We start from the raw sequence: 25,706 nt of genomic DNA, 5'->3' as shown, positions 1-25,706 counted from the left end.
CTTATTTTATTAGTAAGATTAATGAGAAATACAAATGTTGCGTTTGACAGCTGTCATTCCAATACAATAAATTGCTAAATATCATAACTTATGACATGACTTACCACTTGACGTTACCACTTTGATGCATCTTCTTTTTCATTTGAAAAATTGATCCGCAATAACCTTCACTCACAGTTTTAGAGGATTTTTGTATTATTCGTTAATAAGACGATGCGGCGTGTTTATTATTTTGGATCAGTTTTGTACAAGTATTTTATTTGAATTCACAATATTTACACTGATCTAATAAAATTGTTTCTTGGTTAATAATTGCATTTTAAAAATAAAAGCGAACTACAATGAATACCGCAGTCGCCAGTCTATAAAAATCGAAGATCGCACATGATTTATAAAATACGTTGTATGTTGTGACGTGAATGGATCGGAGCGAACAACCCATGTGATTTTGGAACGTCGCGTCGCGTCGTTCCTTCTTCGTAAAAAGTCACGGTGAATCACTTGATCACTGTGATGTTTTCATAGTGACTTTATTTAACTTTCACCTCTACTGGCAACTTTATTTAAAAAGTAAAAAAATAATATGGCGGTTTTCTGCTCACGTTTCGCCGCTGGTGCAGATTTGTGATTTTGTTCATTGTGAACTGTGAACAAGAAAATGCCATTTTGATACGTATTTAAACACATTGCGGAATAGAACTTCTTACTTTCGAATTGTGATTACATCGGTATCTTATTCGGCGAGATATTGTAGACCAAGCGTTGGCGTCCTCACGCCTGTATCGCGGGTGGTTCGCCCCCACGATTTGCACGCTATTGATTTTTAAAATCCTTTCAAGATGATGATGTATACGGTGAGTTTGATTGTTAAAATATCGTTTTTCCCATTTTGACTCTTTTGGCAAAGTTGAAATATGTATGGTGATGGCGTGGGCGATTTCCAGACCCCAAGCCGTCAGTCATTGCGTTGTGATAACACAACTTGCATCTTGTGTGTTATACGACATGTACATATTACGTATATAGGGTATTTCGTAGTCTTTACTTAATTAAATTAAGTAATCTAATTATAGTTTTCGATTGTGACGCTGTAAAATGAGTGTCCTCGCAACTGTGACGAGTACAACCTATGCGATATAGGTTATATTGTACACCGAAAAAAAATTCCACGCATGCTAACTGCTGTAATGTTACTTAATTCAGAGACAAATCATTAAATAATAATCTAACAAAAATTACTGCAATTTCTTATCAATCAATTAAATGTAGCACTCAAACCTAGGTACAGGCAACTAATTAATCTCAATAACCAAGTTGGAATCGTCATATATATGGATAATATGGACGTAGTTATAATAAAAAGATCCAAGTCACACTTAGGGCGTAAACGAGTTAAGCATACTACGTGATTCACTGTACCCTATCCTTTCATGCCAAAAAATTATAAGTATGAAGCACAATTTTCAAATATGATGGCCAATAAAATTCAAATAAACTTGAATCATTTTGTGTATTATTTGTTTTGTGACAAAATACTCCAAAGTAATTTGTATAGTTTTGGCTTTTTTAAATCTTGAAGGAATAATAGGATTCAAAGTAACTTGGATCATTTGGATTTTTTCTTTTAATAGGAACATGTTCCAGTTACGTTTAGACTGTTGAAACACAATAACTTGGATCATATTGGCTATTTTTTAAGGTAAAATCAAACTAGCCATTCAACTTTGGATCATTCTTACTAAACATTGGTTACTTAAAAAATGTAGAATTTTAAAATAGCAATAATAATAGAAATAATAAACAAAAACAGTTGTTACATATTAACTATTGGGAAAAGGTGAGCCTAAGTTATCGCCTGGCCATAGTGGCGTTGAACTATCCACTGTTATGATAATATGGAGCGACCGCTCCCTCTCGCTTACCTCTCATCGTTTTCTGTATGCTAAATATCTAATCATTTTCCTCAAAATTTGTTTGTGCTTAAATAAAATATTTTTTCATCTTTTTTCAGTAAAATTTCTTTTGTAGCAAGACAATTTGCTTTTTCTTATTTTTGAACTCTTTTTGATTAGTTATACCCCTTTCCTATGTGCACAGTTCCCACGAACCTATTTGATGTAATTCACATTACTTTCCATGAGTTTGCTTTCTGACTTGTCTTGATAATATCCAAATATTCTTTGACTATGTAAAGACATTGCACATGTTTCAACATGCTCCATAGTGTAAGGTCTTTGGTGCCCACCGCCAATTCGTTATTAATGTGCCACAATAGACACAAGCCAACTTCCTGTGCTTCTCTACCTGCCTCACCTTCTACCCATACATACAATAACCTAGGAAATAGGAATATTAAATTGGTATTGATGCTAAATGTGGCTCTGGACATCTATCCGACCTTAGAAACGATTCGCTGTCGCTATTTGGAACCTGGGCATGCATTTTTGCCCCATGATACAGATTTTTGAAAAATTTAAGTAGCCTTGAAACACGTCTAACGTCTTCACACAGTCAAAGAATTATGGATATTATGAAGACGTGTAGAAAAAGCAAACCCATTAAAAGTAATGCAATCAGTTATGTTCAAATAAGGATTCTGGTTAATGTGGCTGAAATTTAACAATATCGTAACAAAATCTTTCTCAAATTAATAAAGAGTAGAGCAAGAATTTAAAACTAGTTCCGAAAAAACATTACTTGCGGCGCCTATGTCGGAAAGTCTTTTAAGACTTGGATAAATAAATAACTCAGCTTTTTTAAATAAAGTAATACTTGGAGCAACTAGGTTTCGATTTATTGAGAAAAAAATAAAGAAAATAATTTGTTATAATTATTAATACAAAGATCGAACACTCAAAAAAAAATCCTTCGATCCGGCCGGATTCGAACCGACGTCTTCTAGTTTACCGTGTCAGACGTTATACCTGGCGCTACGACTAAAAAGTCGTTGAAAAACGACTACAAGGACACGACCCAAGCACATAGAAAAATTCGTGAGGTCCGCTGGTTCGTTCCGTGGTTTAGTTGGTATAGCGTCTGGCAACATAAGCTAGAAGACGTCGGTTCGAATCCGGTCGGATCGAGGGAATTTTTTCTGAGTGTTCGATCTTTGTATTAATAATTATAAGAAACTAGTGGAGTAATTTCACAAAAAAATAATTGAATATCAATTCAATAAAAAATTGAAAAATAATTTTTAAATATATTTTAATGCATCTGAATTATTCAACCCTGTAAAACATTCTGAATTATCCGAAACGCCGCTTTGTTTGAAAAAACATTTATACGCGATTTAAATCCGGAAAAATAGTTTTATTTCCTATATATGATAGTCGCGAAAACCTAAGAACTCGGCATCTGAATAATGTCAGAAAGTTGAAATTTTTCGCGAAAAAATCTGGGTTAAGTATGCAATGTTTATTACTGTAGAAAATGATAAAGTTATCTTGGAATGTAGTGTTATTATAGTTCAAAATATAGGACAATAAACTGAGATTCCCTAGAATTCTTAAAAATGCAATTATATTTATTTAATTAAAATAAAACAATTAATATACAGTTTTGCACATTTTGGATCACTTTTGCAAAATGAAAAATGAACGCAAAAGTTTTTTTGCCATTCAAAATAAAAATGTTTCAAGTCCTAGTTTTAAAAAAAAAGTACTTTAATCATTAATTTATGAAATTTGGGTAATTGATGTGAAATTATGTAGTGAAAACTTTAATTTGACGAAAAAAATGAAGATCGGTTGAGAATTCTAGCAGCACTTAAAATTTTAAACTTTCGATAACTTTATCTTCCATTTTCTCGAAACTTACCAATTGTGACTTGGATCTTTTTATTATAACTACGTCCACATCGCACCTTTACAATGAAATTTACCTAATTCAAAAAATTACAAAAGTGAGTTTATACTTAGTTATTTTTAAAATCTTTGTTCATTAGATTGTTAATATGTAAATCACTAATTAAGGTTCGAATGGCACAGACTTCTATATGAGTCTCTTTCTCGCATCGGTATATAAACACCGAATCTGGACCTGCAAAGGTTATACACTATTACACAGAAAAAAAGGATTTCTACTAATAAGAAAGAGCAATTTCTCAAAATATTTGCTAATTCTGAAAAAATATTTATTAAAAGTAATAAAATATTGTCACTACAAAAATACTGCTTATCTTTTTCTAATACAATTTTACTCTTAACTTTATTCTAACTTTGAGACAAATACGTTCACTTCAAGATTTTATTTCATTTCTAATCAATTAATTGGACATTACTTATATCAAGAAATTTTTACCTCTTACATCAAATTTAAATAATCTTAAATGAATTCAAAATTTCTTGGGTGTATTTTAAGAAAATATATTCTTAAACAAAAAAAGAAGTAGTTTTCTATTCAGATTAATATTCTAAATTCTAGAGTATATTCTTAAAGCAACATTTCGTTGCGTTTTCATAGTCAATCTTGTCGTGACATGTCGCCGAAGGCGCACGCGGTAACGATTACTTTTACTTGTGCTTGTAATCATAAAAATCATAAACAGTCATTTATCCAAAGAAACAATACGTAGTATCTCTAGTTTGTTAGGGTGTTCTTTATAGTCATAATTTAAGAAATTTGGTTACAGCATGAAATCAAACTACACTTGTAAAAAGCATAACATGCAATTAGTTCCATCACACCACTGCTAGATGGCATTAGATGTACTCTGAAACGCGCTATCGTTTTGTTAACTTCAATAGTATAAAGTCATCTCATATAGTTAGAATTGTTAGTGCTTTCTGCCGCTGTAGCATTTATACGGCACTGGATGGTCCTCAAGTATTTGAGAAGATTCCATATTTCCATCCTATTTCTGCTACTTTAAGGTTTGGCACTGTTGGGTCCATAACCCTGTAAATTTATCCTTTTTGATATTAGAAAACAATAAATCTTCAGTCAAATAATTAAGTACCTCTCAATTTTTCATCTATTTTTTTTTCAAATCAAAATCGGACATTTCTAATAACAAATAAATATTTTGTTGAATCTAGAGTGGCTTTGTGACTTGAAGTAAATTAATTTGCTCTTGGATTAAATATTTCTGTCTTGTAACGAAAATACACTTTTGAGACGTTTTTTTACTATTATCAAGTAATTATTCTCTAGCGTCTATAGGGAGAGAATCGTTTTGTTGGATTTAATAAATTTGTCTTCATAAAAAGAATTTTGTCTTTTTCTAAGTAATCTGTTTTTACCGTGTACCATTGGTGAAACAGTGACGGATTAGCAATTGAGCTAATTTCGTCCCGAAAATCATCTTAAAATTTTTACAAATAATACGCATACTTTGTTACTTAGAGGACTATCTTTCGCAACTAAAATGGCTTAATTTTGATAAGATCATAATCATCTTGTTTAGCTGGTGAAAACATGACATAATTTTTATTTGTTCAAATGTGAACAAAAAAGTTCAGTAAAAAAGTGACTTAATAGTGACTAGTTTTTGTAAATTATATTTTTAAATTGTTAAGTATATTAAACTAACCAGAAATATATTTTGAGGACATAAAAGCTGAAGGTTTCATCATTATCTTCTAGGACTCAGGGCGCGTGTATACGCTAAGAAAAGTCGCCGGGTCTATGTAAGAAAACGTGTCGTTTCTACACACGAACTGTGTACACAGCCTCGGCGTCGCGACGCGCTCTGCCGCTGCATTGTCAGTAAACGAACGTTTATGCGCGTGGACTGATTTTGCAAAGTACCACTGTTGCACCACTAATTTTATTGCGACTAATAAAATGCATGGTTTATTTATAAGTTTAGTAAAGGAACTACCCGTTTTGTGGGACAAAACCTTAGAGATTTATAAAGATAAACGACGTACTTTTGAGGCATGGAGAGAAATATTTATTATTCTCTGCATATAATTTGCAATCACCATTTTTTTTAATTAGTAGTCAACATATTTCTTCACACTGTCGGTAGGTAGTAAAGCGACAGCTACCTGGAAGTGCACTGACACGTTTACCCTACACACGCCTGCCCGAAAGCATTCGTATCGTGTACATACTCATCATTTTCTTGTCTGCAACAGACACGATATATTTTCCTGGCTAGATCCGACAAAATTCTTGTCTTGTACAAGGCCATTCTCGTCTTTTCTGTTGCAGACACGACGAATTTCTTAGCGTGTACACGCGCCGTAACAAGGCCATTGCCTTTAATTCAAGAGTTATAAATAAAATCGAGTTCTTAGGTTTTCGCGATTGTTACACATAGGAAATGAAACAATTTTTCCGGATTTAAATCGCGTATATTTGTTTTTTCGAAACGTCGGTTTGTTTGAAAAAAAACAAATATACGCGATTTAAATCCGGAAAAATTGTTTCATTTCCTATATAAATAAAATGTCACAACTTCAAAACTTATTTTGAATTTTTTCAAAAATTTGAAATTTTGTATTGGGTTACATTCATTCTAAAGGTGCATATCTTGAATGGTTTCTAGTTGTTAATGTGAAATTATTTTCAAAATTTTGAGCTAGCAATGTCCACGATGTAAGAGGACAGCAATTAGGTTAGACATACGATACACACAAAATGGACTTGTGAACTCGTGTCAAATTAGCTAACCAGTGTTGTTTTCAGGGAACCAGTACGGAGCAGGACACTCGCTTCAGTGATAAGGAGAAGAAACTGATGAAGCAAATGAAGTTTGGGGATGCTTTGACACAGCCGGTAATATTTAAATTCATGTTGTTGTAACGGACAGGCGAAATGGTCTGCACAGTTTTTGCCACCAGTTAACTTTAAACAAAAAAAAACTTTTTAAAATGTAATATTGTACAATCATTTAAAAAATTATATTTGACCATGCATTTTTAGAATGGATGGGAGAGTTTTTGAAAAACACTCAGAAGTCAATCATAATGGTGTCATATTTCATCACACCAAACCAACCACACACATCTTTACAAAGCCCTCAGGAACTAATACAGTTGGGATGTGTGTATGTTTAATTATTATTATTAGGGTGGCTCCATTCATGGGGCCTATGTAGGCTCTCATCCCCACCTAACTTTGGCATAGCTTCCAGGAAAAAGGAATCCAACAAAGAAATGACACAAAAAAGGCTAAGTACCTCATTTCTACTACATCGGGAAGTATGCCTTACATTTTGAACAATTGTGAGATAGCTTCCGTATACTACCTACGTATGATGGTGGTTTGTGGACTCTTCAGGCTTCTCCTTCAGCTGGACTTCTGCCTATGGCCTCGGCACTCATGACTAATTTAAAATAATTAAAATTGCTCTTTTATGGTGGCCATGTTTTAAAATTGCAAAAATATGTTTTGGCCACATATTATAATCAGACAATCTTAGACATCTTTTCGTGCCAATTTTCAGACTGGGCAAAGCAAGTTTTTTCAATAGCCATTTAAATAAAAAGAGAACCCTTATATGGCGGCTATCCCAAATTACTTATTTTTACCCCAAATTATTATTGAATACATGCTGTGCCATTTTCAGTCGGTTTAGCAAATTTTTATCTGCCGCCAAAAAACTTGCATGGCAGCCATACTGAATAATGGCAAAAAAATTATTTTGACCGCAAATTATGATCAAACATCGGTACGGAACCCCACATGCCGAATTTCTAAGCACATTTTTTTCTGCCCCTACGAGCGCTTGTACGGCGGCCATATTTGAAAATGGCGAAACACCAATTTTGACCTCAAATATTTATTAGGCCTCCACTTGCCAATTTTCAACCGAATCAGAGCAAGTATTTTTTTTTGTGCTAGTTACTTTTAACGAAAAAACCCTTATATGACAGCCTTATAATAAAAATATGAGAAAAAACGTAACCCCAAATTAGAATTAAGTAGTAACCTTCGCATGCCAATTTTCAGCCGGATTGAAGCAAGTTTTTCTTCGGCCGCCATTTTGAATTCGCCATCATGAATTATTTTGACGCACGTAGTTGACCACTATCACTATCTATGACATTCATTTTAGCGCCTCTCCTACCTATCTCTAATTTCTGTGATAGAAGACTGAGATTTGTACGGCGGCCATCTTGTTTATTTCAATTTCGATAATTTTTTACATTCGGCAGGAATTAGCCAAGGTGTTTATAAAAGTGCACAAATATTCCCCCATGTATTATAGTTTTTGAAGACCGTCGGTCACTCTTATATTTTCTACATTCAGGTCTTCTCATATTTGATTCTTTGCTTTGGAGCCTACTCGCGTGTAAGGGTATAATTATCTTTCCACCATATCGGGAAGTATGCGTTCTGTTTTTCTGAGTCAGAACTTGTAGCTTTATATATAATGTGATCTTATTCTTTTGTTTAATTGTACTCTAAAGCATTTTTTTTAATTTGCCACGACTTAAAAGAATTTAATTGTTTATTCTGCTTATCCTCCCCACATTGTTGTGTGGTTGTGATTGATGAAGCGAAAAAGATTTTAATTATACCATAATGATAACTTTGTAAAGTATATTGATGAGGTTGGTCTTGTAGGTACGAAACATGTGTAATTTGTCGTAACAGGTGGACATGTCGAAGGTGAAGCTGGACATCCTAAAGCCATGGATCACCCAGAAGATCACTGAAATCCTGAAGATGGAAGATGACGTGGTCATCGACTATGTCAACAATCAACTTGAGGAGAAGGTGGTTAAATCTAATTTATTTCCATAATTTTTTCCCATCAAAATGTAATCATTGCAGTTTCTTTACAGTTTGATTGATGTTTATGAATTTTGTTGCGGTAAAGAAACTGAGATTTAGACTGTTTACAAAGAAACTGCAATTGAAGTATGGTGTCATATGTAATTGATTGCGTATGGATATTTTTATGGTTCCACCACCGGTTAGTGCGCCGCCGCCGCCGTCGCCAGCTGCCGCCTGCCGCCGCCGCTGTCCACTCCAACTCCGCTCTTTCGGAGGCAACTTAGCATACTGAATCGGTATTTACGGGGAATTAAATACTTAAGCCATGCTAACTCTTATAAGACAACATGTGCTGTGGGATTCCCTAGCTTATTTCAAAACAGTGAGAGTGAAGAAATTGTGAAAGTCGTTAAAAGAAGGTGTTGACTCGAGGTATGGAAGTTTTGTTAGGCTTTGTGTTCAGCATAATGTGGTTGTGTTCGCAAAACCCTTCCAGATGCAAGAAGTAGAAGAAAGAAGAAGTCTTCAGTGCGTGTTCGGCAGCTGCAGGCGTGTAAGCTGAGCGTCCCTGCGGGCGACGCGCCCCGCGGCGCTGTGTCGCGGTCGGCGCAGTGGCTTCGCGTCGCTGTCGTCCGCGCCAAGAAAACTAATCACAATCTTTGTACATAACATTGATGTGTGTCGCTTCCCTACCCGAGTCATGTCCGTGCCGAATATTTAAGACAATTTATGAATGTGTTTTTTACAGGCGCTTTTACCGACTTTTAAAATTTATATTTTACTTATTCCCTCAATCCCAAATGTTTACTCACAAATCAATATATATTTCTGAACCACAGATGAAAGTCAGAAATTCTCGATATCTCAGTCCAATATGAAAACTTTGGTCAGTAATGCGGCCAATTTAAAGGCGTGATTAATAATGAGAGTTTTTTTTCTTTCCCGATCCAATTCCTCGGCTCCTAGTTTCCTTGTCCCAAGAAAATGCAGATCAACTTAACTGGTTTCCTGAACGGCAAGAACGCGCGTCTGTTCATGGGCGAGCTGTGGGAACTTCTACTCAGCGCTCAGGCCAGCGAGAACGGTATCCCGGAGTCCTTCACGCAGCAGAAGAAAGAAGAGATTAAAAAACGAATGGTAATCATATTTGACACACTTTTATCAATATTTTTATGTGTTCTGGCCATTTTAATATGAGACAAGCAAATGTTAAAATTTTGTTATTTATCGTTGCATTGAATTGTGGTATAAAGTAATTTTTATTTCCAGGAGGAGCAGTTGAAAGATAAGGACGAGAAGAAGGATCGCCGGCGTTCGCGGTCGCGCTCGCGGTCTCGTCGCCGCTCGCGGGAACGACGCCGTTCCAGGTCCAGATCGCGCGACCGCTCGGGAGATAGGAAGTGAGTGCTATTTAAATCACCTTCCAGGGTCCCTGTACGATGGCGCCAAAACTTTTGAGGCTTATTCTGGTCGTTAAAACCAGTAATCTTTATTTATTTCATTATTATTACTAGTTACGGATTGAAGTATGTAATTGCTGTTGTAAAGTCCTGTAGCGGCGTTTAGTCGTGATTAGTGGAGATAGGGAAGGGAGGCCCTTGCCCTTCAGTGGGGTAGTACTGGGGTAACTGTTACTAGTTGAAAAACAAAATAAAAAAATGAAATGAATGTTTAGCATACAAGTCGCGTTGCTACGTTTGTGAGCTGCAACTGTTAAATTGGATAGTTAACCTTATCTATTCCAAAAATATGGTGTGATTGTGGTCCGTACTGTTCAAATTCGTGAAGTTGTGGCGTAATCAGCCAAAATATCATAACTTAAATATTGTTTAAGACATCGCAACGGAGGCAGCCCGCGTCGCTCTAGGAGACGCAGCCGCGAGAAGAGGAGCAAGTCCAAATCACATGTCGACGAAAGCAAGCCCGAACCCAAAGGTATTTGACACAATTAACAATAAAGTGCTAGTTGAAACGCACACGCATTTATGAACTTTTCAGATTCATGACAAATGATTAAAATATACTAGGGACCGTCACTACGAATATGATACTTATACCATTTATTTCCAGTATTAATTTACAGTTATGTTGATTTTTAAAAATTAAGTAACTTGTTCGTCTTTGCATAATATTCTGTGTAGTGAAAGTTCTTTATTATTATACTATGTAATTTGTAGTACAAGACATTCTTTAGTCAACGATAACTTTCAATTCAAAAAAACGCTTGTTGCGTTGACGATTATGTTGTTTATGCTGTCTCACGATCGTAAAATGCCTCATTATTGAATTGCATTGAATGCTTTTAGTGTTTATGGAGAAAGTCTAGATTTATATGTATTGGTTTTTTAGTAATAAATAGTAGATGTCGCTTGCTGTAAATAAATTTCACGTGGACATGTCAAAAACTCGCATTTAAAATTAAAAAAATATCAATACTTTGTTTCAATCAGACAATGTGATGCCACAGGAGTCTGTCGTTGAAAATCGTAAGTAGTTGGCTAGAGAACATTTTATTATTTTGAACACAAATCATCATTTTTTCATAATAAGCGTAAAATATATACGGTTATCAAATCATGTACGTACTAATTAGTGTTTCTGTACATGTATAGATATCGTGAGTTTAAGCACTTTTCGCTCGATAATTAAAATTGAACCTTATTTTTTTTTAAACTAGGTCATGTATTGGGTACGTATTTTACCTTGCAGAAAACGGGAAGTCTCCAGAGACGAAAGAAGATGTGGAAGTGAAGGAAGAGCCGAGCGTAGATACGAATGAAGTCGTTAAAGAAGACAAGGACGTCAACGAGGTCGTCAAGGAAGATAAGGTGCAAGAAGAACGTCCCAAGTCCAGATCTGCTTCGCCGGCGAAGTACGTTTATTGTTTATTTACTGACATTGCGGAATAACAAACTATGTGAAATGGTATCAAGCGGCATTATAAAAAAACCGGTGTCGCCACACGCTCACACTTGTGAACTAAACTTATATTACACTACTAATAAGATTATTTTGATTGGATACTATTATCTAACAATTTTAGGTTGAATGTAATCGTTAAGTGCCCAGTTGATTCTTCCGTAAATATAAGAGATATCAAAAATCTGTGAACTTATGTCGAAAATACGTTACCTAATGAGTACTAAACGACATCAATAACTTTAACCCAGATAAGCCTGAAACTATTTTTCATGACATACATTACATTGCATTTGTTTAATTGAATGTCTTAAAGTATATTTTAAAAATCCTGAAAAAAATTTTCGGTGCATGACTTTCAGGGAAAGACCCGTCCTATATATTAGTAGGATAATAGGTAGTAGAATAGGCATTATATTGACAATGATAAAACTTATTTTATTGTACGTATTTATTGAGTGAATCAGTCGATATTATAAACGAACTTGTTTTTTGTTAAGAATGATAATTTTCAAAACATTTGACACATACTCCAACATCACATTTTTTGCACCGGTTCAATGTTTTTTATGGCATTGCCGGCAGCGAGTTTGTTTTGCTTGTGGAATGACTAAGTGATTAGTTTGGTCTTTTCTACTGTCAGCATGCTCGTGTTGAGAGAGTCGACTTGGCCCTCGTTTTCCGGTTTTTCTGTTTGATTCGATCAACCCACCTTCTGCGAAAACCTAGATGATCGAGTTTTCCGTGAGTTGTTTTATATAATTGCCATGCGTTGTGTTCAGCAAGATCGATCACGTGTGTTAGTAATGGCATGTATCATTTCTTGCCTCTTATTCCAACTCTATAATGAGAAATGTTTTCATCAGACTGATCAACTCCTCCCATATGTTTGTTGTAAGTAGCAACAATATGTGGTTCCTCTATGACAATGTTCTTCTTTTCTCTTTTTGGGAGAACCGTCTTGCAGATTGCACGGGATGTATTCCGACAGCGTTGGAAACCATACTGAATATGTTGTTATCATGCCATTTAGCGATAATGAACTTGTCATGGGTGGTCCTGTAATCTAAAACACCTCGTTCCTTTTTCTTCAATGTCTTCGAAGAAACAAGGGGACAGTTAGACTTCCTGTTTCTCGAATCGTACCAGTACAACACAAACCCCTTTTAGTTATCTCGTCTAACAATGGCGTTCCAGAGCAGAAATTAGCAAAGACAATGTGGTAAGGAAGATCAAAAACAATGTGGTAAGGAAGATCAAATCCACGTGAAATCAAAACGTCACAAAATGTCAGTACTATGCTGGCACCCAAGCCTAATTCTTTATATTTTGGGTCACACATAGTTGTGGCACCTTGATATGGCTCTAACCACGACACGTATCCGAGCCGTGTAGCTCCAACCCGTGACTTGAACCCGTAACGGATCGGCTTTCCCTTGATATGCTGCTTGCAACCATGGCTGCCATAATAAGGGATCATAGCTTCATCTATGCTGTAGTGTTCATCGAGAGGAGAGAATTCCAAAAACTTTTTATTCAACATTGTTACAAGTGGGTATTTTGTGTATTTGTCTTGCAGATTGAGGTTTCATTTACATCTAGGTGGCGAAAAATAAAATCGAATCTATCCCTAGTCATAGCTGAGCCGATCATCTATTTTTTTGTATCAAGAGAGTTTTCCCAATACATTCTTCGTCGCGGGAGCCATGCGTGACCATTGACCAAAATGCCAATAAAACATTTCATTTCATTAGCGGTTATATCCCTTGGCATATTCTTTTTGACGGCATACATGTTACTCTTTGATACCAACAAGGAAATCACATCTATAATCTATAAAGTTTCGAACCACTTAATAGCACGTGTATCTTGGAAAGCACCTTGGACCTGGGGCCACTCCAGCGCACATGTTTTTAGATCTTGCTTTCTCCATATGTAAATCCTCCTGCGCTTAGTCTGACTTATAATAGGTTCTTGCACAGTATCACAAATATTCTTTTCGCCACGAACAGACACTTCTGCAGCCTGAAGTAATGTTTCTGGGCAAGTTATTTAGCGTCACATTATCCTCTTCCCCCGAATCTTCATCAGTCGGGATCAACGGGGGGTGGTAGAATATATATTTCCCTGTCTCTGTAATCTTCATCATCATCATTGATGTTTTCTAAAGCATCTAATATCTCATGGGCTGCTAATGGTCTGCAAAGAAATTATTTTCCATATTAGCCTACTGTCCCTATATTTAGACCACCCCCTTTTATGACGATTTATTTCCACTATTTACCAAACATTAATCAATCGATAATTTTGATAGGAAACAAAAGTTCTTTACTATATAAAACCTTTGTAAAATGTAATCTTAATGTGAATTATAATATTTTGTACGTACCTTTTATGAGATGTATCTGCAACTTACTATTATTGTACACTTTTAGATGAAATATTTCAGAAAAAAACATACACCTAGCGTTTTTTAATTTTTACTACAATATTAATAAGATTCCTTGTTACGAATTGTTATAACTAATAAAAACCGTATAAGTGGGTAGAGAGATATATTTTTTTAATCTTACCGACCTATATGTAGAACAGTAGGCTTATCTGGGTAAAAAAATAAAAATCTAGTTTTCGACTAGAACCGTAAAGACTAAATTCTAAATCGCGACTTTTTCTGGGTGCAATCAAATCTAAGCTAGGAGCTGTGGTTCTCGAGATCCAAAAATGGTGCTGCCGGAATAACCTTATTCCAGTGTGGTTTTTAAAACATCCTTATAACTTTGAGACGGCTTAACGACTAAATCTAGTTTTTTACGACTAGAGCCGACTAAATCACGCCTTTTTTAATGTAGTCAGATCTAAGCTAGGTGTTGTAGTCCTCGAGATTGAGAAATAGCAGTTCTGGAATAAGCTTATTTCAGCGTGGATAGTAAAACACCCTTATAAGTTTTGGACGGTGGGCCAACTAAATCTAGTTCTAGTCTAGAACCGACTAAGTGGCGACTTTTTATTTGACTAGTCAAATTTTAAAATCGCGACCATGGTCACGCTGGAATAAGACACGCAAAACAAAAGAGAAATAATTAACTTTTCCACTCTATTGTAGAATACCGCTTTTCGCAACCTTCAGTTTAGTATTCAGTTCAGTTTAGTAGCAGTAGAGGTCCTTGTGAAAGAGTTCGCTCAGGGAAGTACTGCCACCTTACTTATTTCTGTCGCCAAGCAGAGATGTGAGCATTACTGCGTTCCGGTTTAGAAGGGTAAGGGTGCTGGTGAAATTACAGGCATATGGGACTTGTCAATTTAAGTTTCAGGGTGACAGGTGCAGTGGCACAGCAACTGTTATTTATAGGCATGTCGCTTACCACCAGGCGCACGACTTGTACGTCCTGTAACGTGGTATTATAATATTAAAAAAAAAACTCCACCGCCCCCGAAAGTTTTCGGGCAACTGTATTAAAAAAATATTTTCTGTGATCCATCGTTTCTTATTGCTAATTTTTTTTAACTGACATTGGTGATTGTGTCCTAGGTCGACTGCCGAAAAGGAGGTTGTAGAGAAGGTCGAAGAAAAGCGCCGTTCATCCAGTGCCCGCCGATCCTCCTCTGCCTCATCGCGTAAGTATTGCAATTAGAAGATGACTTCGTAGTTGCAAGTGTTTTACAGGCTTAACAAATGAGCATGTTAAGTAACTCCCAGCCAGAATACTCCTTGGTGAATCGCTTGGTGAATGGTTATAAAAACCATTTATACATTTCATGCGATCCTAAGGCTTCAAAACCACCATAAATATGTATTTACTTGTGACAACAACATTTACACGAATGAAGTACAAACCTTGATTGATGTTTTGTTTTTCTACAGGTGGTAGTGCCAAGAAGCAATCATCACATAAGAAGCGACATTATCGCTCCAATCGCGATTCTTCTGGCAGTGCTAGTCCCAGACGCAGCTCACGTAGAGACAGGTACTTCTAAAAACCAAAGGAAAAAAATCAAATAAATTGCCATTCCTCAGAACATCTCTCAACTAGTGCTGCTCAGTTATATTTTTTTACTTATACTCCTTGTTTACCTGTTGGACCACGGCTAAGTAGATTACGGTACTAAATAAATAATTATACTTGTTATTTACAGTTTCCGCGCCAACGAATGATTGATGTGCAATTTTCAGATGTTATAATCGTATTATAATTTATCTCTTTTACTTCCTTCATCTGCGACAGGAGCAAGTCTCGTCGCCGCAGCAGCCGCCGTCGGTCACTCGATCGTCGTGAACGGGAGCGCGAACGTGAACGCGAGCGGGAGCGAGAACGCGAACGCGAACGCAGGAGGCGCGAGAGAGATAGAGACAATCGAGATAGGAGAGAAAGGTAAGTCACTTTTGCTGGAGTGTTTCATATGGAAGAATTTTCCTTTTAATTTTTTTTACATTACTTTGTATTTCCTACTTAAATTATAAAGAGATAGTTATATACTCATTGACCTGAAACGTTTTGCAATGAAACCTAAGTAGTAATTTCTTTGGGAGCTTAAAATTTTGCTAGGTTATGATATTTTATAGACATATAGTGCGAGTTATCGTTAAAGGTCGCGTGAACGTCGCCGATCGCTTGAAAGACGCAGACGCTCGCGTTCACGCTCTCGACGACGTTCAAGGGACAGGTAAACTCTTTCTAGTTTTATGTTGCGCTTCCATGGCTTCAGTTACCTGTTGTCAATAAAGGCATGTTTACTCGAAAAAAAGAGTTAAGTGATAAGTAGAAGTACGTTATCTGGTGGGTTTCAAAAGATCTAAGATTGTGTCGTGCATAAATTATTAAACATGCCAGGTAAGTTATTTCTATACTTATCATTTACTATTTTCACTTTTATAAATCTTCCATAAGATTGTTGTGCATGTGCATATAATGCTTTCTATTTAACACAGTAACCATACGTTAACAAGTATGTATGTCAATTACAATGTGTACGTCAACGTCAATAGTATATAAGTTTGATCTGCGTGCAAGTTAATAATATTATCGTAAAGGCTGTTTCTTTATAGAAGATACTGCACTCTCCAAAAGTAAACGAGATAATGGATGTTGTCATTCTTTTAGCCTTGATGTGTCTCAGATTCATGCCCTTAACCAATTCTAATCTAAAAATAATTGCGCAGTGTTATTTTATAACGTGTTCACGGTTGATTTAGGTCCCGCGATCGTCGGCGTTCTCGTTCCCGCAAGAGGTCCCGGTCGCGCCGTCGTTCCGGCCGTGGCTCCCGGGATCGCCGTTCTAAGGATCGTCGATCAAAGGACCGTCGCTCTAGAGATCGCTCCCGGTAAAGAAAATATTTATTTTCATAGTAAAAAGGTGTAAAATAAAATTTAAATATTTGTTTATTTTGTCTTTGTTTTTGACACAATCAGATGTTTTTGTGATTTTGCAGGGACAAGAGGTCAAGAGATCGCACAAAGGACAGACGGTCCCGCGACAGGAAATCTCGTGAAAGGAGGTCCAGCGACTTAATTAAGGAACGCTTAGAGAAATCCGTGTCCATTCCTCGAAAAGGTTGGTTTATAGAAATAGTTCCTCGCATCACAAGAAGTCAAGATATTATGCACCTTCGTTTATCACGATCAATTTCGATTTCTCAAAGAAAAAATAATAAGTTATCGTAAATAACACTAAGTTTACCTATGAACATTTTTTCATTTTTTGCAGAAAACTTGGACAAGTTCAAAAAGTCAGTGGAACGAGTGTCATTACCACGTGAGCGCTCCAAAGAACGGGAAGTTTCTGTTTCGAGCAGAACGTCTTCTGTTGGAAACGATAAATCTGTTGTCGAAAAAGACAATCAAGTAAAACGTCAAACTAACGAGGAGGAGTTCAGAGAATATTTCATACCAATTCCTCCCTTGCGGGAGTATTCCAAGAGTTTGTCCCGTACTCCATCCCCTTTTCTAAGGAAACACGAAATTGAAAATAATAAGAAAGAGAGGTCAGAGCGCTCGGGTGACGAAGCTTCAGGAAAGGAACATGTCGAAGAAGAGGCAGAAAAACCCCCAGAAGTGAAAAAAGGAAAACGAAAAAGTCGTCAATCAGAAAGTGAAAGCGAGAGTGAGGATGAAGCCGCGAAATCTAAAAGCAAAGCCAAGCTTAAACGCAAGGAAAAAGCCGCTACAAAGAAGGCAAAGAAACCGAGAAAAGAGAGCTCATCTAGTGAGAGCGAATCGGATGATTCATCTTCTAGCGACTCGGAAGAAGACAGGAAAAAGAAAAGCAAACGCAATGCTAAAAAGAAAGTGGCTAAAAAATCGAAGAAGAAAAAGGCTCGTTCCTCCAGCTCAGACTCTAGTTCTGAAGAGGAAGTAAAACCTAAAAGTAAATCTAAGCAGAAGACTATTTCGGAAGAGTCGGAAACTGATAAAAAAACTAAGAAGCGTAGCAAGGATACTAGTGTCGATAAACCAAAGTTAGATAAAGGTGAAAAACAAAAGTCCAAGAAAACGGAACACACAGATGACGATAGTTCAGACAGTGACGAGAAAACTACGAAGAAGAAGGCTGTAAAACGCGATTCTTCCAGTTCCGAAAAAGACGCAAAGCGCAGCAAGAAAACAGACCCAGTGAAAGATAAGGTGGCATCACCTGAAGTTGTTAAATCCCGAAAAGGAGATGAAAAAACTGTGAAAACTAAACACGTCGATGAGACTAAGTCCAAATCTCGCGACGAAAGTGAAAAAAAGGCAAAGAAACGCGAGAAGGAAGAGTCTTCTTCGGACAGTGATCAAGTCACAAAGAAAAAGGCTAGAAAGAAAGTTTCCGAATCAGAGTCTGACTCTGATAGTGACGAGCCAAAGAAGGCTAAAAAAACAAAGAAACACAAGAAGCACTCGAAGAAGCATAAGAAACACAAAAAGCATAAGAAATCATCAAAGAAGAAGGATGATTCCTCTGATAGCGATGAGGCTGAAGAAGAAGAAGAAGAGGAAGGGAAAGTAAATACTGAAGATTTAGAAAAAAAACTTCGAGAACGGGCTTTGAAATCTATGAAAAAGCAGACTAGTGTGTCTGGTTCCGATTAGCATTAGGTGACCTACCAATATTCTTCAAGATACAGTTGCAACAATGACGACTATAGGAATAGCATGTTTTATTTTACGGTGTACTTCGATTATTCTTCGATTTTATGAAATAGCACGTATTGTTTTAAGATTGTGTATGTCACATTGTTAGTAATAAATAATAAACATTCAAAATATGAATCCTTGTTTTCATTATAGTTAGTTGACATCCTTTGTTCAATTTATAACTACTACTACAGATTACAGAATATATATACTATTACGAAGGTACAAAAAAACCTCAAAGCAAGTCATAAGGGGTTTATTAAAATTCTTGTATGTACTTTACTATTATACTTTTTGATTACTTAAGGTAACTTTGGAAGGTACTTTGGTTAGCATATAAACTAAAGAATACGAGTACATTACATTATCTATATCAATCATAGAATCCTTACTGCGAATGGTAAATTTAACAAATTATCTCCTAGAATAACCTCTATAGCCTGTGACTAAACTGGGGGTGATTCCACTGTTGTAAATATTGCCATAAGGTTTCCTATCATAATATCCGTAACCAAGGTGGAGTCCGCTTTGATAGCCAGGGTTATCGTAACCGTAGTAGGAGTTTAGTCCTCCGTTGCCGCCGTAACCGCCGTATCCGCCGTTGCCGCCGTAACCGCCGTATCCGCCGTAACCACCGTAACCGCCATAACCGCCGTTCCCGCCGTATCTGCTATAACCGCTGTATCCGCCAGTACTGCCGTAGCCACTTAGGCCGTATCCACCGCCGTAACCTCTGTAGCCTTTGTATCCCCCGTAACCGCCACTACCGTAGCCATTAGAGCCGTAAATATTGTCATAAGAGTTGTATTTGTCATCGACGAAGCCATAACCCGTCACGCCTCCATAGCCGGTGTAGCTGCTTGGGTAACCACTGCTTACATAGTCTGAAAATGTATACAGAGATTTAAAGAAGCTAAAAGGAGGGAGCAACACCGTACAGGTCCTCCTATATATTGCTAAGGTAACGGGTTGATATAGTTTTGTCCCTAAAGTTACTGAATAGTCGATAATACATAAATCTGAGAAATGTATTTTGATGTCGGACGCGAAATTTCTGCTGATATCAACTAGCCAGAGAAGTTCAAACAATGAAGAACTTACATGAAGAACTCGCCGCTTGCAAGTCGTCCTTTTCGTGTTCTGGTTGCACATCAGCCTTCTCCAATCCTTCGTTGGCAGGAGCAGCGCCAGCGCACGCGCATCCAAACACTACCACCAAACACTTAAAGAGTTTTGATGCCATCTGTAAATGAACAGAATCATCTCAATTATGCAGTTGTTATTTATAATAAGAAGGCGGTAGGTGTTTATAATACAAAATCAAAAACTTGTACATAATGTAAAAAAGTTTTATCAAGTCGAACAATGTCAAAGGGAGTCCTAAGAAGACAAGACATGGCGATAGGGTCGTTGTCGACGGTACGAGAATACTGCTTAATGAGAAAAAAAAACAAATTGTGTGAAATTTACATTTCCCAATGTCAGACAGACGGTCACAACGAAAAATTTAATTTTCTTGTAGACACAGACAGACAGACAACACTTCTTGTATTTATAGGTGTAACTTTAGATGCTAAATTGCAATGCAATGGGGTTCAAATAAGCAAGTTATTGAAACGGCTTAGCTCTCCAGTATACGCGATAAAATTATACGAAAACTTAAAATCTCTAGATTGGTTTACTTTAGCTACTTCCACAGTTAAATGACATATTACGTCACTTTGGGGTACTGCTGCCGATGTTAATAGGATATTTGTCCTGCAGAAACGTGTGGTTAGGGCAATTTACAATCCGGGTCCCAGAGTGTCTGAGAGAAGTTTAAAGAATTTAACTTTCTTAGACTAAAAAGAGCATATTTTTATTTATTTTTATGAAAAATAGCGACAGATTACATTAATACGAGAAATAAAAATAAAGCGAATGTTCTTGACAGTCAACCTTCACAAAGTTTAAAAATTTATGGGTAAAAAATTATTCAAAATTTGCCATACACTAGGTTAAAACCATCGTATGTTGTTTCACCGTATTTTGTTTCGCTACCCAAACAAAAATTTTATTCTAAAGGTGATTTATTACACAGCTCTTGCATACTTGGATGACAAAAATCCGTGGTTGTGATCCAGTTAGCTCTGGTTTGCTTTGTTGTTTGAAATAAATATTTTAAATTATCAAAGTGTACAAATGTTCATTCTTCAGGGAAATCTGCCTTACGAATGAGTAGGAGAGTTAAATCAAACGACGTTTTAAAGTGTAATTTGCTAAAAAATATAGTGTGTAGGGGTCGACACGATAAAAATATTTCAAAAAGTTTATTTTAGAATTGTAAATAACTTGTCATTAACTTTTCACTAGATAAATTGCTATATAGAATTACTGATTAATAAATCAATATGATTAAATTGTGAGAAAAAATAAAGGAAAACGCTGCATCACATTTCTACGTCACAGTTCGTTATTTTCTTTTATATATTTTTTAATAATATCAAGTGACGGGATGAACAAGTCGTGCGCATGATGGTAAGCTACACGCGTGAAATAAATATAATGAAATCGTTATGAAATAAAGTTACGCTAACTACTCTATTTATGTATTATGAAAAAATTGAAATAGTATCTATTGTCTTGTCACGCAAGTAGTAAACAATATACAAGCTTCTTTCCTATTTGTAATAATTACATCGCTATTTGTAACTTCTAATATAATACTAATATTAGCAGTGATATCAGTGTAATTATTGCATTTTTACGAATACAAATGATATGAAGCGTTTGTATAAGTACAAGACAATCACTTTAGGGGTAATTAGGTTCTATTATTATTAATATAGAACCTAATTACCCCTAATATAGAACTAATCAGGGCGAGTTCTCAGTGCTTATAGAGATTAGTATCATGTAGCCAAGACCCAAGTAAAGTTTTTGAATTTAAGTTGAAATTAAGTGCAGTCAAGACTGAATATTAACTAGATACAGCGTCTTGTCGTGTCAAACCAAAACACTGCTAGTTCCATGCAGTTTCTTTTAATTTCCCTAGAACAAGAATGTAGCAGCTGTTATCAATGCAATGTTTTTTTCGTTTTTCAAATAGAAATAGCTTATTTTGCAAAGTCAATTATATTGTCTAGATAGCATTCTTTATTACATAACAAAGTAATTTAAATATATCTTTTTATGTTATTAACCTGGACAATTACAATCAAATTTTGTTGCAGCCTTTTGTGAAAATGCTGTTTTTGATATTACAGTGTATTGGTTTGTTAAAGTAGAATAGAGGGCACTAAACTGCGAGATGGACCGATGTCAATTAAAATCTACAGGGGGCGGTCCATTGCAAGTGTACACGAAGGAGTCCTCGGAGTCCACTAATAGAGAGATCTATTAGTGGACTCCGAGGTATCGTGAGGTTGAGGCGAGCCTCATAAGCCTGTAAGGAACATACTCCGTAAAGACCACGACTGCTCTATCAAGAATACTACGAAAAATAACAAGTTGCATAAAGATGATATCAGATTAGGATCTTATGTATATGTAGGTACGTTTTTTGTCCATAACTCATGGCGCTTTTGCAATTCGTATTTAATATTAAATAAAACTTAAAATTTTACTAAAGTTGGTGTAGAAACCAATTTGGTTCATGTAAATATCTTAGCATTGAACCTCGGGGAAATAATTGCCATTTTGTTACGTTCTCACGCCTGTGTTTTGACCTACAACTGTTGCATGCTTGGTTATTCAGCGATTCATTATCATGGTTCAAGACCGAAGCGGTACTCTATGACTTGACTACTAATTATTACCGTTTTGTACTTTTCGTGCCTTGTAGTGGCAGGCTTATGTTCTTAGTGTCTTATACTACTGCCCCATAGCTTCCTGAATGTTGATGTAACAGACTTGTACTCCCGGAACACATATTTTTATGTAGCAGTGTTTCATTGCAGGTCATAGCTCCTTTGCAAGTATTTCCGTTTGTTTTTGGCTTCTGATGCCTTCTGTCATCCATAGCTCAGTCTTACTTGAGCTGGGATAATAGTGATAATAGTTGTATTTTAAGTCACAGACCAGAATACAAGTGTCAACCGTGGACATTAAGGCATTTTTTTGTTTTACTGTACAGGTTGGCTACGAAGGTTTGTACCCATCCACTTGACCCAGATTAACAAATAATAGTGAACGTCAAAACTTGAAAACGTCATTTTTTAAGCTACTGCTCGATGACTACGCTGACCTCTCTGAGAAGAACGAGCGAGGAACTCTAGGGATTTTTCTTTTCAAATAAACTTAAATGCTATGGAATAACATTTAAAAAAAAAAAGTCTAGACTCATATAGTCTTTCCATACATCTGTATCTAACACATGGTAGCAGTACAGCTCCTTGTGAAGGAGTTCGTCCAGGGAAGTACTGCCACCTTACATATATCTGCCGCCGAGCAGTAATATCAGCATTACTGTGTTCCGGTTTTGAAGGGTAAGGGTGCTGGTGAAATTACAGGCCCATGGGACATGTCAACTTATGACTCAGGGTATCACCCTGAGTCATAAGCCCATCAGGGCGCAGCGGCAGTGCCCCTCAGATCTTTGCTATTTAAAGCTCTTAGGACACTGCAACTGTTATGGACAGGCGTGTAGTTTATACCATCTGGCGCACTACTTATTCGTCGCGTCACTTGATATTACAAAAAAAAATACTCGCTTTAAATGCATGTTACAACTGGATTTCTTCCTGGTTTCTGAGGGGTGCATGAACGTAGTAAAAATGATTCGAATGGATGACAAGAATCGTCCCTAAAAATCTGGCAGGTCTATATGGTTTTTCAATCAAGAATTGAGAATTCCAAAAACATTGAATTATAATGCTACTTTATTCTGAATCAAAAGATTATTTAAAGATAAAAGCTGATTAAACAGCTTTTTTTCATAGCGTATAATTTAGTTTGACTTTACAAAATACAATCGAACTTCTATGCTCAAATAATTTTATTCTTAATTTTTTTGTTGTTTGATCTTAAAGTTAAGGAAATGTTACAACCACGTAAAAGATACATCATAGCAAATTTAATATATGATATGTTTAATTAAATTTTATGACATGGACATCTTAGGAATTATTAAAATTTTGTTAATTACGGCCATCTTATATACGTAAAAAAGATAATTGATTACGGCTTATTGAAATAAAATTTCCAGGATCTAAAATCGTGTATATTTATTTTTTTAAACCAACCAATGTTTGAGCTCTACTGGTCCCGTGGTCAGCCCTGACCAAAAAATTGTTTCATCTCCATTGTGTAGCAATTGATAATTACGATTTAGTTAATTTGTGGAAACTTTAAAGATTTTCTTCATTTGTAAGTTTATGTATCTACGTATATGAACGTAACCATAGTTGTTCACTATGCTTAATTTTTTGATTTATAATCTTTTAATATTTTATTATTTCAGTATAGGTGAATATCTATGGTCAAGAGAAATGGATTTCAAATATATTTATTGTAAATATGTGTGTATTTATTAGTAAAATGTTTAGTCGTTTTTAGTTGTTTTGTAAATTTACATATTTAAATCCTATTTACATTTTATTTAATATTGACTATTTACATTCTCTAAATACTATAATTTATATTTACTTTTCTTGGTACTTACGGTAGCTATCGCAGATTCAGTTGTAAAGTCCTCAGTAGTTTAGAATAAGCCACAGACACAGGTAGTGCGTTTTGAGAGGAGATGCGCTCTGCGTGCGCGCACGTACTTACAGACCTTTATAAACAGTGGGAGTTTTTGTCTTATAATTGACAATGGTCACTCAGAGGTAATGAGTTCGTTTGTAGGCAGCCCGGCCTTCTTATGGATGGTATCACGGTATGACGCAGAACAACGCAACGCATTGTCACCCTACAAATAACAATACTCGCAAGGGATATGATTGTGTCATTATTTTTCTATAATGCAATGAGGAAATGGCCATTAAGTTGTTATAGTTTTCAACAATTTTGGCGTTGGGTGGTCATTAAGTTTAAAACTCGGATCTCGTGCTTACTCATACGAGTAAGGACACATAATTTTATAGAGCCTACACATTATGTGCATATACATAATTTTTTTTGCGAAGTTTTCGAGTACCTACATATGACCTACATTGACCTATGAGTATCAAGTAAAATTTTTCAACCTTCGGGACTGACTAAAGTTGGCCATAGATTAGAATTGGCCGAAGATTATAATCGCCCACACTGCCAGATCTTAAATTGTAAGTTTTTGTTAATATTTGTGATATTTTTTCGCGGGAAGTCGTTATGGCCATTTTGAAACACTCGAAGTGTAACATCGTATTTTTTTAGAATGCGTATTTGTTTTTTAAATTCATCCATGATCTGGATTCAAATCCTACATTCGAAATGTTAGAGATAATATGCACAGAAAGTAATATAAAACAGTTATAGCCATTTTTGTACAGGGCTTCTACCTGTCTATCCACAAATTTGGTAATTATAATAAGACTAAACGTCATTTATCATTATTTATTTTATTAATGTAATATTTCAAGATCTACTAAGCTCCTAACAATTTTGATACTTTTATCAAATAAACATAAAAAATAACAAGAAACTTATAAAACAGTATCTAAATATAATTCGGTATGCAATACTATTGTCTTACATAAAAAAATTGTCTCAACAAAAACAATACAAATTGCGGTCTCTAAAAAAGATAATTTCAGGTCAAAACATATGTATGTGTATAGCCTTTTTTTTAAATCCAACCGTATTGGTAACATAAATAAAAGTCCATAACATTATTCGGCCTCCAAAAGTTTTAAAAATACGGAGGAACAAGGGCATTATGTATAATTTTATTTACTACATGTTTACTCCACTCGCGGAATAGACGGAAGCATTACTATGACAAATTATCGGTGAAATGATTGCGTTACGTCTTGAATTACTCTTACGGTCTGTTGGCTCACGGTCGATGGGAAGGTCACGAAGATGTGCCATCCCTCCTTC

General features: G+C 35.9%; 2 protein-coding genes across 6 annotated transcripts; one reads left to right on the top strand and one right to left on the bottom strand.

Moving 5' to 3' along the window:
* The first annotated feature begins 593 nt into the window (after positions 1-593).
* LOC113236438 (serine/arginine repetitive matrix protein 1-like) lies at positions 594-18,759 on the top strand. Of its 5 annotated transcripts, XM_026472503.1 has the most exons (16): positions 6,714-6,726; positions 8,551-8,673; positions 8,878-8,969; positions 9,170-9,375; positions 9,640-9,810; positions 9,943-10,073; positions 10,508-10,608; positions 11,124-11,159; positions 11,383-11,545; positions 15,122-15,207; positions 15,455-15,557; positions 15,816-15,962; positions 16,180-16,254; positions 16,784-16,912; positions 17,021-17,142; positions 17,296-18,752. In XM_026472503.1, exons 5-16 carry the CDS (start codon positions 9,658-9,660, stop codon positions 18,657-18,659), a joined length of 2,610 nt encoding a protein of 869 aa, XP_026328288.1. In that variant the 5' UTR covers positions 6,714-6,726; positions 8,551-8,673; positions 8,878-8,969; positions 9,170-9,375; positions 9,640-9,657; the 3' UTR covers positions 18,660-18,752. The 5 variants fall into 5 exon arrangements, with proteins under 5 accessions (XP_026328285.1, XP_026328287.1, XP_026328286.1 ...); XM_026472500.1 differs by lacking the exons at positions 8,878-8,969; positions 9,170-9,375 and adding an exon at positions 594-854 and having other exon boundaries at positions 6,637-6,726; positions 17,296-18,759; XM_026472502.1 differs by lacking the exons at positions 8,878-8,969; positions 9,170-9,375; positions 16,180-16,254 and adding an exon at positions 594-854 and having other exon boundaries at positions 6,637-6,726; positions 17,296-18,759.
* Positions 18,760-18,916: 157 nt separating this feature from the next.
* LOC113236883 (prisilkin-39-like) lies at positions 18,917-24,536 on the bottom strand. The gene is made up of 3 exons (XM_026473095.1): positions 24,346-24,536; positions 19,806-19,947; positions 18,917-19,588 (listed from the first exon to the last, which is right to left on the bottom strand). Exons 2-3 carry the CDS (start codon positions 19,945-19,947, stop codon positions 19,119-19,121), a joined length of 612 nt encoding a protein of 203 aa, XP_026328880.1. The 5' UTR covers positions 24,346-24,536; the 3' UTR covers positions 18,917-19,118.
* Positions 24,537-25,706: the final 1,170 nt, after the last annotated feature.

This window comes from Hyposmocoma kahamanoa, unplaced genomic scaffold (assembly GCF_003589595.1).
Source record: "Hyposmocoma kahamanoa isolate Upper Pololo Valley unplaced genomic scaffold, ASM358959v1 92, whole genome shotgun sequence".
Classification (NCBI taxonomy): domain Eukaryota; kingdom Metazoa; phylum Arthropoda; class Insecta; order Lepidoptera; family Cosmopterigidae; genus Hyposmocoma; species Hyposmocoma kahamanoa.
Note: the sequence above shows the minus strand (reverse complement) of the source record. Positions and strands in the feature narration are given on the sequence as shown.